The 14,661-nt window shown below is 49.0% G+C and overlaps 1 protein-coding gene across 1 annotated transcript in view; it reads right to left on the bottom strand.

The window, feature by feature from the left end:
• Positions 1-14,661, bottom strand: part of KCNH1 (potassium voltage-gated channel subfamily H member 1) — a 320,423-nt gene that overhangs the window by 64,454 nt on the left and 241,308 nt on the right. Inside the window, exon 10 of the mRNA XM_037027620.1 lies at positions 10,877-11,073. Coding sequence (XP_036883515.1) covers positions 10,877-11,073 — 197 coding nt within the window. The remainder of the gene's footprint in view (positions 1-10,876; positions 11,074-14,661) is intronic.

Raw genomic sequence — 14,661 nt, 5'->3', positions numbered from 1 at the left:
GTTCTCTTCATTTTCCATGTTATTCTTCCACCCCCTGCATCTGCTGTAGAGTCTGTCCCATGCCTGGGAAAGCCCTTCCCCTGCTCAGGGTCACTGGGATGCTGCTTCACTTCTTATTCACCCAGATGGTTACCGAGGTCCAACAGGGTCAGGAGGCACCGTCAGACCTTCCCAACCAGAAGCGCCAAAGTATGCCGTGAGCCAGCCTGAGAAGTGCTGGATTTTAGGTGCTACACTGCGAACAAGTAACCACTATTAAAAATCCATACTCTGTGAGCCACAAGGTACCTTCATGTCTGGTTTAAGCATCTGTAGGAAGTGTGCTGGGCAATGCAGCAGAACGCAGGAGTCATTCTAGATGCTTCTGCAGGCTGTCTAGAGCTGGGGGCTTTCTAAAAAGGGAATGTCATGAATGATACGCCAGCTCTTGCTACTACGGGCAGCCCAGGGGCAGTTTGGTGGGTGCAAAAGCTTGGAAAGGGGCAGGTCTGAGGAGCTGCTGGGTCCCTATACCATTGCCAAGGGCAGTGGGAATGAGGGGGGAAGAGACAGCAAGCCGATTCTGGCTCCTCGAGGGCATCTCATCCTCATTCAGGTTGATCCACTTCTCTTCGGAGTCTCCAGATGCCTCCAGAAAAGGTGAATCCTGTAGCAGCCCAACTCTGTAAGTGTGACCCATGTGCTTCTGGAGGCTTCAGGCAACCTTCTCTTAGGCAAAACGAGGGTGGAAGGAGCAAGAAAAAAACTAGGGGATGGAGAAAGAAACTGTGCTTTTCCTCAAGGGGCCTTCTCTTTGCAGATTCTTACTGACCAGTGGCTCAAATTCGCTCTTCTCCCATTATCCACACAAAGGCCACTTCCTGGTTAATTATCACAACTTAATCAACCACCTCTGTGCCTGGCCCGTTATGAGGCACAGAGGTGCCTTCCACGGGGCATAGTGGTGGCTTCCATAAGGGAGAGGGACACCCATTAAGGACTGGGTTGCTCTCCCCACTTAGTAAATTCTCACCCTCACCATCAAAATATGCTCAAAAGTGACCTCCTCAAGGCCTCTGCTAATTACTCCTGGGCCAGAAAAGGCCTGAGACTCATGGTTATCACATTCTGGTGCTGACGTTAGGGCTTTTGCACACTCTGGCTGGGTTCTGAGCCATGGCGTGACCGCTCATGGGCCATCCAAGATACAAATCTCTAGTCAAGCTGGCCACCCAGTTGAGAGATGAAGGTCATTCCCCTGGCCTCACAAGATGGGCTGAAATAAATTACAGTGAATATTCCTGCCACAGACCATCAGCAGAGTTTATGCCACCTTCGTGGGACCAGAGCAGACCCACATGCAAAAGAGAGGCTGGTCAGGAGGGTCAGTCCTCCTCATTCTGCTCCATCCTTAGACCTGCCTCAACCCCCTTTCCCCTTCTCTGAACGAGCAGCAAACCTTCCAATGCCATCACCCATGGAGCCCTGATGTGCTGGGGAGGCCCAGACTCCTTTAGGCAGCGGCCAAGGGCATGCTCACTAATGGAATTAAACAGGCAGGGCATGCTGAAGCCTCCAAGGCCATCACCAGGCTGACAGCCTCCTTTGGGAAAACTGAGGGACCATGAGCCAGGGCTGCTATCCCCAGGTCAGTGAAGTGGGGTCCCCATTTAGGGGATGGATACAAAATCTAGAGTATGGTCTTGGCGATTGCCAGACTTAGGCTCAAATTCTAGCTCCAATGAGCTTAGTGCATCTGGGGAAAGCTGTTCACCTCCCTGGGCCTCAGTTTCCTCAGCACCTAAATGAGATGATGATGCTCAGAAAGGCTTTAGCGCATACACTGCCAGGGAGGCGCTCAGTCAGTGGGGGTGATTATTATCATCATTTTATGCTGGCGTCAGTGGTACCTATGGAGGAGGGGAGACATCTATACCCAGGGCCTGGGGAAAAGAAAAGGGGAAAGAGATAGTATGGGATACAGGGACAAAGCTTTGGAGGAAGAAAGAAGAAGAGGGGGTCTCTACAGATCCCATCTTACAGTCAAGGCTTTAAAACTCTACAGCAATATGAGAGGGAGGGACATGCCCAATAACAGTAGATGAACTTGTATGTTCATTTGTTGGTTAGTTGGTTGGTTGGCTGGTCTGTTCATTCATTTGTTCATTCATTTATTCACTTAATTATTGAATGCTTACTTTATACCAAGCTCTAAGATAACTGACCAGGACAGAGAGGAGAACAAGGCAGACAAGACCCAGCCCTTATAGGGCTTTTAGGCAGCAAAAAAAAAAAAGAGAGAGAGAGAGAGAGAGAGAAACACTGAATGATAAATTGGAAGTACAATGAGAGCTACAAAGAGAAGGTGATAAATCATTGTTGGATCGGGCCTCACCTACACTAGAGAGACTAAAGAGAAGCCCCAGAATTCCACTCGGGGTGTCTAAGTCAAGTACAAGTAGAACGAGAGCATTAGGTGACACTAGTCACAGGTAGACTGTAACCAACAAAGTCTGCAGTGAGAAGTGAGAAGCCCCAAACTGGATGGACCCATGACACACACTACTTCAGAAACTGTCTGCGAGGACTCCTGGGCTGGGACAGATTCAGTGCATGAACTTTGGACACATGTGTTCATTATCTCCTTGGAGGGGATGAACTAACATTTGCTTCCATTAATCCAACCTGTGAGAAGGTAGTTATTCCTATGACAGGGAGTCTGGGTTTAAATCCCGACTCTCCATTTACTAAAAGCAAGGGCTAGAATGAAAATCTCCATGACTCACTGGCAAAAGTGATAAGGACACGCTCAGAAGCCCCCCCCCAAAAAAACCAAAAAGACAAAAAAACAACTCTCTAAGAGTGGAGGGAGCACTCACATGGGTACAAGGAAGCACAGAAACATGGCAGGTGAGGCAGGAACTTGACATTTGACCGAGTCAACAAAAGAATGAGAAAGTAGGCCCTGGCTGGTGTAGCTCAGTGGATTGAGCGCGGGCCTGCGAACCAGAGGATCGCGGTTCGATTCCCAGTCAGGGCACATGCCTCGGTTGTAGTCCAGTTCCCTGCAGGCCAACTCCCAGCAGGGGACGCACAAAAGGCAACCATACATTGATGTTTCTCTCCCTCTCTCCTTCCCCTCTAAAGATAAATAAATAAAAAAAATTAAAAAAAAAAAAAGAATGAGAAAGTAACTTGTAAGGAGGGACTTTGAAGGCAGCTGGAGCCAGAAAGAAAACAGCCTTCACAGTCTTCTATCAATATTAGCACACATGCTGACAAAAATAAGGACAAAGGCCCTTTCCTAACAATAGGGCGGCGGCTCAGTAGAAAACGGATGGGGTCCTGGGCCCTTGAGGGCAGGTGGGGGAAAGCTGAGTTCAGGAGGATGTGCAGAAAGCAGGAAGACCCTGCCGAAAATCTCCATTTGGGATTTTACTGAGAACCAAATGGGGGAGATTCCCACTGCTGGTGTGTCTGTGGCTTCTGGATGGTCCACAGACAAGATCTGTCCATTCTACAGGTCATGGCCATTTGAGCCAGAAGAGACATTAAGGAGCATAGGCTCTGCTTCCTAAAGATGTTCTGCAAAACACTAGTTCCAATGGATGTTCATAGGTGTATTATAATAGATAATAGATACTTATCAGTATAATTCAAAATGGTGTCCAGGGGCCAAACGAATACGAGAAACATTGGCCTACCCACCAGAGACATCTAGAAGCCAACTTGCTCACTGGGGACTGATCTGGGATTCATTAGCCTTTAATGTGAGTCCAACATGCACTTCTAAGAAAACACGAGGAAGGTACGGCGTTCTCCAAAGGACCGCATTGGCCTCCAGGTCCTCTAAACTAGGCCAGATCTTTCATATCTTGTGATAGACACACGATGTAACAATACATCAAGGTCGATAAGTGATGAGATAAATTACGACTTCCGCCCCCCACCGCATCCACGTTGGACTCTACCATTCCCTCCACCGTCAGAGGAAATTGGATCCGTGATGAGCCCAGTAGCAGTGCTCCTCACCAAACCCACTGGTGAGCCGCCTGGTTGCTCCTTGGGGGCCCAGGCACAGGTCTTGGAATCACCCGGCTACAAGATTTCTAGGTATTCAAATCCAGCCCCTCCTCCTTTTCTAAAACTTCTACCACCTAATGGTGACAGCAACACATACATCGAGAACTTGCTACATCAAAGCAGCCTGCCCAGGTAGGTTACTGCCCCTGTTCTATAAATGAATGAATTGGGGCCCAGAGAGGTCAGGTAATTGGCCCAGGGGTTGCGAAGGAGGGCCTGGCTTGGAACCCCAGCCCTCTGACTCTGGAGTCCACATTTTTAACCACCATTCCCTGCTGCCTCCATTCGATCGTTCTACGAGCCAAACTGTTGTAGCTCTTGCTCTCCTTTGCTCTGCTCCTCCCGATCCTATGAATAATGGAAGGGCACCAACTCAACAGTGCTCCTGCGGCATGTAAGGCACTGTGCCCGGCACTCGACCACCCTTCCCCAGAGCCACCCTTTGGGTAGGTAGTATGACTCCACGGAAGAGGAACAGGGGTGCTTATTCAATTGCCCCTGCCCTGCAGATGGCAAGTGGCTGAGCCCAGATGTGAAGAAGTACCTTTAAAGGCCATACTCATTCCAGAACTTTACTGTTTCCTTAAAGATAGCTGGACACAGCTTGACCACCTGCAGCAGAAGCCTATTTATACACAAAGAAGCATGGAATACTTTCATCCCCTCCCACCCCTGGGTTCTGCTAAGTTTAGGGGGGAACTGCAGGGAGGGTCTCTAAGGGTCCGAGGAAGGCCACACAGGCCCTGGACAACACTCCTGGATTTTCTTGAGGAGAAAGGGACTTGGCTTTGACTGACATTTTGTTGTCCTGGAAGAACTGTGATCTTATCACTCACATCATCTGTCCCCTTCCCCGCCCCTGTTCCAACACCCCGATTTTATTATCTTTATGGCCTGACAGTCTAATGGATTATTTTAATTCCACAGAAGCCCTCACTAAGGAGGCATGACAGGCAAAATATGGGCTATGTAGGGATCGCTTCACAAACTCGGGCTGTGATGATTCAGTGGGGAAGGCGATGCATTTCTGAGTGCCTGGCTCACAGTCCCTCTTCCCATCTCATCAACCTTCCCCAAAAATTTGTTCAGGAGAAAACTGAAAGGCTTTCTGGGGCCACTTATGAGTAGAGCTCTCACTCAGGCCCTGTGATTTGGTCTCCTCTTTTCCAGAGTAAAATTCCCTTTGGTTACATGGCCTAGAAATATACATATAGGATTCAAGACAGTTCTCTATGGCAACCTCCGTTTCAGAAAACAGGCACTAGAAGCCCCTGCTTTGAAAGCAGCAGTAAGTATAGTCCCTGCTCCCTCCTTAATTCACTGGGTTGGGGCCTCAGCAAGCTAAGAAAAATCCATCCTGGAACAAATTAATATAAGCAAACACTGTGCAAAAACATACTCCAGCACACAACAATATTAGCTTTAAAAGAAAAGGCCGCCACGCAGAGAATGAGAACCACCTTCCCAATGACCTCCATGCCAATTATCCTGGGCACTGACTGCTGGGGGTTTGCTCACTGCTCGTTTGCGCACGCCATTCACTTGTGGAACCTTCCCTCTACGTCCTTCTCAGGAGCCGGAGGACCACAGCCCCTGGCCAGCACCTGGGAATGAAACCTCATCGCAGGCTGAAAGGAAAGTAGAGCCCAAGCGAAACACCCAGGAAAGAAAGGATCTGGTTATAAGCAAGTGGGAGCAATGCAGGACCTGGGACGTCCAAGGGGGGAGGAGGCTGGAGGTGGAGGGTGGGGACAGGCCGTGGGAGGAGAGGGAAACAAATACGTATGTAGTGAGTGGTTCTTGCAGGTGTACGTCACTTTTAGTGTCTTATTTTTTAATATATGTGATCACGGCACACCTAATAAGGAAATTTTATCAGACCTTTATTGCAGATGAGGCTTCCAATAGTTCAGTAACTTGCTGAGGGCACACAGCCAGTCTGCAGTCAGATCAGGATTCAGACCCAGGTCCTTAGCGCCGGAGCCGGTGGTCTTCCTGGTAAGTTACTAATGTCACAGCTGGGTTTGCCATGCAGTGAGGTGTGTCATGCCTCCCCAGCACACCCGGTGGGGTGTGCCTGTGCCTAGGAGGGGAAACCTCTCCTGTGTCCCCACCTGGGCATTCTCGTGGCTTTGTTGTACAAGTGTCTGAGTGTGCTGGTGCGTGGAGATGGCCATTGGAGATGCTCTGCAGACGACCTGTGCCACTCTGAAACGTCACGGCCTGGGAGAAAGCAGAAGCCAGAGAATGCCAATGTGGGAAGGGCTGAGAGTCACTCTTCATGGAGGCCAAGGACAGAGCATGGCGCTGCCTAACAAGGGGGGTGCTGCAGGGTGTCACTTCCCAGCTGGGTGACCTCGGAGGACTGATTCTCTCTCCACAGGGTCCTAGTCTGCTCCCTCGGGAAATGGTTGCTTCTCTAATGCCATGTGGCTGTCGAGGATTTAAGAAGCTGACGTAAAGCACGCACTGATGTTGTGGCGTAGCTTGCACAGTACTGGGAATTGGTAAGAATGTTATATTCGTAGTGTACAAAGCTCTGATTATAGATAGAAGGGTCTGGGATGAAGAAGGCGCTACTTCCCCTCATTGTCATGGACAACTACAGGCCACCTCCCTCAGAAGAAAGAAGATGCTGTGCTTTCCTCTTGGCAAAACCTGACTTGTTAGAGACTGACCTGAGATGTCAGAACAGAACTTTCTCCTCTGTGAATGGAACTGGCCAAAAAGAGGGTGAGTGCTGACTGCTCTCGGGCAGGAGCTCAAAATGACAGTGAGGCCAGCACCATGTCCACTTTCCAGATCAGCTGGCCCCGCGTTTGCTGCGAGAGGTGCAGAGAATCCTGTGATAAAATCCACCCCACAGAATATCCATTCGGCAGAGCGAGTACCCTATACAGACAAAGGCAGAGGAATTGCCTTCTTTTCATTTTTCAAAAGGCCCACGATAATAAAGAGGAGAATGAAATAGGTGTCAAGTGGGCAGAACAAGATCATAATAACCCACAACTGAATTGAGCACGTACTATGTGCTAGACCCTGTGCGAAAGAGCTTCGTGAGCATTATGTAACCCTCACACTTATCCTGCAAGGGTAGGACTTCTCATTGTTCCCGTTTTACAGGCGAGGAAGCATTTGTAACTTACGGCAGCACTAAGTGGCACAGGCAGGACCCAGACCGAGGCCTCCTCTGGCTCAGCACCCACCGGCAAGGAAAACCAAACGTCAGCAGCATATTGAACTGGCCTCCAGGTTCTGCCTACCTATGACCTCAGGTTCTTTGGAGGAAAAGGAGTCAGGCAACAGTCCTCTTCCTGCGTTGGGTTTCAGAGCAGCTCTGAGAGCTGGGTTTTATGCAGACGGATTTAGGGATGCAAGGGAGAGGCTTAGATACAGAGGCCAGCGTGGGCCAGGAAGCGGTGGGAAGCAGAGAGCAGTCTGGTCACTGAGTCAGAGCTCGCTCATTACTAACCCAGTGTGAGAGGAGGGTTAGGGGGGAGGCAGGAGAGACGGGACGGCCACAGAGGGCCTTCCAGTGGAGAGCTGCCGATGTGTGCTAGAGGAGGCCCACAACACCCAACAATTCCCCAGACAGATGTCAAAGGCACTGTGTTCTCAGGAATCTTTGCAAGTAACATACTCAATTTTGCCAAGATAGAAACAACCACAAGAATGCACTTCATTTTGCCAGAAAAAAAATTAGCTACAAGGATAATTCATGCATGTAATGTTCTCATCTTCTATGCCCTATGTAACTATAAATTAATTCTCAGAAGGACACAGTGAGAGACTACAATGGCAATACCAATGTGACAAGCCTCTTTTTTTCCAAAAGAATGAATGGCTACCTCTTTACAGAAAGGATCTCACTAAAATTCTCTTGCATCCACAGCAGACTCACTGGCAATTGCCACTGAAAGAATATTTCAAGGTCAACTAATGCGACTCTCTACCAGGTACCTAAGTCCCCTTCATATGTCTCTGAGGGGTACCTAGGAGAATGCCTAAACACCTCCAGGACAGGCAGGCTGATATCACTGAAAGCTGCCTATTGCATTTATCAGGCAGCTTGGAACTTTCCCAAGGCCTTTCTTACACTGTCTGCAGCTCTGATTCTTTCTCTGCTATTTGTGGTCATGCAGACCATGCCTCAAGCTCCTTCACCACACCCTTCCAAACTATGGCCCCAAGTCTTCTCCTCTCCAGAGCTGTCAATCATCTGACCACCGAGGTGGTGTTTTTGCTGTTGCCCTTGTTTTTTTAAAGACAGATTAGATATACAATTATTTGGAGATGATTACTCCTCCAAATAACCCAAACTGCACATTTTCGATCGATATTATTAGCAACCCTGAAAGCTAATTATAATCAACTTGCTTTCATAAAAAAAAGGAATAAATAAAAAATAGACATTAAGAGAATCTACTTGGCTAAAAGTATCAGCAGCAAGCCTTCCATGTTCCCAGATAAATGAGGAAGCACTGTAAATACTCTCTCCTCTCCACCCCTGCCAATTCCTCATTGAAATGTAAATGCCCAGCCATCAAATCACAGAACCATAAAAAAATCATCTAGTTACAATGTCTTATGCTATGACATGGAAACTGAGGCTCAGAGATCCCATCACTTTCTCCTTGTCATCCCCAAAGGTGTATCATTTCTTTGTACTGGGTTGCGCACTGGGGACACCCACTCACCAAGCCCCTACCCTCTCAGGTCTCTGACCAGAGACTCACAAGCATTCACTTCAAGAGATTCAAAACACTTGGGAGCCTGTTGTTGGGATAACCCAATGATGGACATTTAGAATCTTTTACAAAGGATTGGAAGACTGTTTCCTTTCTCTCTGCCTTTGCTTCAAACGGCCCCTTCCACTGGAACCTCTGCTGCCTCTTCTTTTTTGGCAAACTCGTCTTTTAAGGCTCAGCTCAGGTATCACCTCCTGGTACTTTCTCAACTGCCCCTTTAGCTGTCCTCCTCCTTTGCGCTCCCCCAATCCTCCCTACAAGTCACGCTCACAATGCTTAGCATCGGGCACTGCACTGTGTTTCCTATGGCTGTCTCCCCTGGGGGACTCTAGGTTCCCGGATACAGGGAACTGAGTGTTACTCAGTCTTAGGTGTCTATCTAGTTCACTTGGTATGTCCTGGGTTTGATAAGTGAACAAATAAACATTTCATCCCTGGCTGGTGTAGCTCAGTAGATTGAGCGCAGGCCTGTGAACCAGATGATCGTGGTTCGATTCCCAGCCAGGGCACATGCCTGGGTGGCAGGCCGGTTCCCAGCAGTGGACGCATGAGAGGCAACCATACATGGATGTTTCTATCCTTCTCTCCTTCCCTTCCCCTCTAAAGATAAATAAATAAAATCTTTAAAAAAAAACCCAAAACTCAAGATCCATAATGAAGCATTTACTTAAAAAAAAAACATTTCAGCAGAATCTTAAGGGTTAAGAAGTATCTGTTGCACACAGAAGAAAAGAAAAGAATCCTGGGCACAGGAAGCCCATGCGGAGGCACAGTGCTCTGCAAGCGCGTGGTGTGCCTGCAGAGCTGTGCGGAGTCCTCAGGGCGGCAGTATTCAGGGTGTCAGAGGAGGGCATGGGAAGCGTGACGGAGGTGAGGGTATGGGGGCTAAGTCTGGGCCAGGTGTGAAAAACCACATAAACCATGCTGAGGGGTGCAGACTTCACCCTGCAACAGAGTGGGAGCAAAAATCTTCACAGAGGGAGTGACGGGATCTAATTAGTTTCTAAGGTCACTCACGCGACCAGAAGAGAGAGCACCACACTGAGGACAGATGCAAGGCACCGTCCAGCGCACGGGAAGGGTCGGTGTCAGGGCTGCTGTGTCCTGAGGGCCCTGGGAGAGCCGGAGGAGGAAGCATGGCGTGGGCTCAGGTCTGAGAGCTGAGGTAGAACCCACCAGCGGGATCTGATGAGTAAGTGGCCTGAGGCCTGGGAGAGGAGAAGGACCACAGTGGCACCAGGGTTTCTGACTTGGAACCTCGGGGCAATATGAACAGTGTCAACAGAGACAGGGACCTTGGGGGAAAGATTATAAAGTCTCTTTTTGGCAAGATTGCTACAACATTCTTTCCAGATGATTTCTGTAGATCTAGAACTACCTTGTTACTGATTTAACTAAAAGAGTTAAATACAGTGCAAGAAAATCAACTGTGAAAACCTAGAGTACAAGACAAATATTTTAAGCCCCAGAGTCAGATGGAGCAATTCCGATGATTTAAAGGTGCAAGAAACGACTCCAGGTAAGAAATCGTTTGGTTCTCAAAGCTAATACTATTCCTCAACCAGTGAAATTAGCATTTGTATATAAAACATTCTTTAGGCCATCATAGCCCATATGTTCCTTATTTTCCACATCCAACTGTATCATTTTCATATCTTTTAAAAAATTATTATTACCCACTGGATAATGTCCTCACACCACTCAGCGGGTCCCAGACACCAGGGAGAATTCAGTTTATATTAAGTGGCCCCACTCAGCCATTTTACTGACTAATGATCTCATGTTTCAGTCATCTTTCCAAACTATTACAGGTCTACGTATTGTTGGGGGAAAGCCCAGGGACACACTCGTGAATGCATCTCTCCAGCTCTGAAAGGGATCCATCTTTTGATCCAGTAACATTCCTATCTCCCTCATTCCATAGCAAAAGCTCTGAAGAGCAAGCAATGAAGAGAACCAACGGTTCCACTTAAATAAACCACGAAAGGACTTTCCCGGTCCACGGTAGGACCCCAAGCGCACGGGGACTGCTCCCGGTAGGGAGGAAACAGACGCTGCCAGCTCACCCTCTTCCTCAGGTTGTAGGTGAGGATGAGGTTCCGGGAGAAGGAGTGGGAGAAGGCCGTGTAGAACTCCAGCACCTTCTGCAGGGCGTCCCGCTTGATGACGTGCAGGTCGCAGTAGGTCAAGGCCCTGACGTTGGCGCAGGACTGGGCGAGCGTGGCTTCCTTCCAGAACACGTCTCCAAACACGTCTCCCTTCCCTGGGGAGAGACAGGGGTGAATGAGGCACCTGTCATCCAGGAGGGCTCTGGCCCCTGGGTCGCTCCCCCTGCTCCCCAGAAATGTGGCTCCTCCCGCAGCTTGGGCTCAGCAAAGGCAACAACGGTTTTAATTTGAGCCATAACAATGTGCAATTTGAGACGCTTAAAAGTGCTACCCATGCATGTCAACGTTTAACTGGTGACTCTGGGATCGTTCACGTTACCTCCTGAACATCTTAACCAAAACGGGACCCCTGTATTCTTCAGCACACCCCCAGCTTCCCAAAACACGGGTCCCAATCCCGAATTATTTATTCATTTGCTTGTTCATGGTGTGTTTCCCAGCACAAGTTCATGTGCTTTGTCCCTCCACGGAACACCGTGTCTGGCACACAGGAGGAGGTCTGTCCATGTTCAGAGTCAACAGAAGCAAGGAAGGAAGGTAAGTGGCGGATCTGCAGTTGGCTGTTAGAGGGAGGCTGTGGACCATTTATCGAACCAAACAACAGGAGCCTCCTCTGTGCGGGATGACCTACGTGGGCAAAGTAAGGCAAGGGCAGACTCCGTCTCCTGGTGTGATCTGTCCACTCTCCTGAGTTCCTGTTTGTATGGTGGCCCCGCTCCTCACCCTCTCGCCCACACCTCTTCCATGTTCCTTGCCCTTGCCAAATTTCCTCCTGTTCATATAAAAATACTGGCCCTATATAAATGGTACCTCCAGGGTCCTAAGGGCTCAGCGTTCCACAGGAGTGTACGTCACCAATCAATCAAGTGCTGACCCCACACAGCCGTATTCTGGGTTAAACTTCTATCAACCTCTACATACCTGCTTTTCCCACCTGGGGTATTCTTCCCACCTTTCCCAGCAACCAACATTTAACGTATGTCTAATACAAAGCACTGTCTCTGGTTATATATAGCTTGAAATGTTGTTTATCTCACCTCTAAATTTTCAGCACAGATAAACACAAATTTGAATCCTCGGGGAGCCAGAGAGGAGTACGGAGGGGCAAAGAAACAAAGCTACAAGGGTGAAAAGTAACCCTGACGACCCTCGAGGCAGTCGCCTACCCTGTACCCAGAGCAGCCACCCTCCGCAGAGGGAACCCAGGTGCCCGTGACGCGGTACGGTGAAGAGGACAGCTGTTTTCCTGATTCAGGCTATGAAGGCAATCAGACTCTCAGGCACCTGGACAGAACTTGACCTTTTCTTAAACACGCAAGGTGTGGTTCTAAGTATACAAGCACCCCTTGGGCACGGTCTTCTGCGAGCACTCCTACCGTGTGAGCTGAGAAACAAGGTACCAGATACGCTACTGCACGTTCTTTATGTGTCCGTGAGTCCCGTGACGCTCCAATGTATGGAGATAGATGGTTTTACTGACTCCCAGTGAGTAAGACACATGCATGAGGGAGCTCTTAGGTGAACATGCCTTTAAAATGTCGCTATTTAAATTCCCTTGCCGCCTTGTGACTCAGTCACCTGTCCTAGGAGTGGGCTAATTTAGGGCTGTGGCCAGTGGATGGGGATGTTTCTCTCCGTGGGTGCTACCTGGCTTCCATGGAGAAAGGCTCATTCAGTGTGTGCTCCCTGCTCCCTAGCACTGAGTCTGCCCAGCAAGTGAGCCCAGTGCGTCCTTCGTCTGTACGTGTTAGTCATTCCATACACTCCCTACGCTGCATCGTGGTGCCTCTCCTGCCTTTCATATTTACTTAATCTCATTCCTCTAGAGAGTACTCTTCTTCTGATGTGCACTATGGAAATTGAAAGATGGACCCCATCTGTATCCTGCAGCTCACATCAAGAGGCAGAGCCTAATTCTCTTCACCTTGACTCTGGACTGACCTTAGTCCCTTGCTTTGGCGCACAGAGAGTGGCAGAAGTGATGTCTGGGACTTTGAGGCAAGGTCACAGGAAGCCTTGCAGCTTCTGCCGGGTCTCTTGGAACCCAGCCACCACGTTTCGAGAAAAATGAGCCGGACAAGAGGTCGTACACAGGTGCTCTGAGGAGCCCAGCAGGGCTCTCGGTGGACAGCCAGCCTCTGCCACTCATATAAATGAGCCGTCTTGGCCTCCCAGCCCAATAGGGCAGTCAACCACAGCCCAGCCAACAGTGGCCTGCCACCACACGTGGGAAGGCCAGGTGAGAACCAAGCAGCTGACCAAAATCCCACAGAATGATGAGAAACAGTAATGAGTTTCCTGAGCCACTAAATGCGGGGCTGGTTTGCTACGTAGAAACAGATCGCCAGAAGACACAGAGTCACAGAGATCTAGGCCCTCGAGACTTAACAGATTCCCTAACACTGCCGCGGAACATCCCAGTCCCGGGTCTGAGCAAGCACCCCACTCGCTTCCCTGAAAGAGGGAGACGAGAAAGACCAAGGACAGGGACACACTGTCCTGAAGGAGCATCTTGAATATCAATGAGAACTGCAGAATTTACACAATTTGCCTCCTCCTATTGGGACGTAGTGGGGGATAACTAAGCCAGGACTGTTGTGAGTAGAAGAACATTGGTAATCTTGCCCAGTTCTGAACCAAATTACTTCATTTAAACAAGATCTAACCCATGAGCATTATACTTCTCAAACAGATTTGAGGGTCATTTTTCTGATTCTAAAAGAATCCACAAAGTAAAACAATAGCTCCTGGCATATATTTAACGTGTGAATTAACTGTAAAAATTCAGTGTATAAACAGCCTCACACCTATTGCTTAAAACGAAGGGCAACCAGGTTGTGGTTGAAACTCACTATGAAATAAGTAAGTGCATCTTTAGAAATGACAACTTGCCCATTGCAAAGTTTTCCCAGCAAAGGTTTTGGCAGAAACACTAAGTAGACGGTGGTTCTACCGCAAAAGGTGCTTCTCAGTAAGGTCATCATAATTAACGTGGACGGTCCCAATGTCGTCCTCACTTGAATCCCATGAGGGACACATTTTTGTATAAATCACGTTAGTAAGATGTAAGAATTCGGTGTTGGAGGACCTGTCAGATTCAAAACACACCCAGGACTGTTCCGGCAAGTGGGAAAGGTATTTGCGAGACACACAGCTTGGGGAAAGTGTCAGAGGGAAGGGCACCGAGCATTTGGCCGGCTACTCGGAGGCTCCACGCATGGCTAGGAGCAAGGACTTCCCAGAACAGCCTGCAGCTCAGAACGAAGGGTGAGCCCCACACGCCCACACTCGCTCCTTGTTCCCTGGTGTGAAATCATCATTCACCGGAGAACAAAAGGTACGCCAGTGCACTGGGAAATCAAACTACTGGAAGCAATTGGCTTATTGATTTACTTATTACACTGAAGGGCTGGGTGCAGAATGTTAAAGCAACGTTCCAATTTCTAAAATGCGTTCTAAGTGAACTTGCTGAGCCGGAGGGGAAATTTTTAAAAAGGGAAGTGAGGAAAGGCAGCCTAATTAAAACTCTAAGCAACCATTGCAGCGACAATCCCTCCTCCTCCACCCCCAATTACATGTGGCTGTCCCCACCGCACCTCCACTGTGGAAGGGTCCCACACAACTGCGGGCTACAAAGCGGGACTGAAGGAGACACACAGATGGAAGCCGGGACACAGGGCCAG

The sequence above is a fragment of the Sturnira hondurensis genome, unplaced genomic scaffold (assembly GCF_014824575.4).
Source record: "Sturnira hondurensis isolate 20B ecotype Veracruz unplaced genomic scaffold, ASM1482457v3 Scaffold0019216, whole genome shotgun sequence".
In the NCBI taxonomy this organism is placed as follows: Eukaryota; Metazoa; Chordata; class Mammalia; order Chiroptera; family Phyllostomidae; genus Sturnira; species Sturnira hondurensis.
The sequence above is the reverse complement of the archived record's forward strand: the minus strand, read 5'-3'. Positions and strand labels throughout refer to the sequence as shown.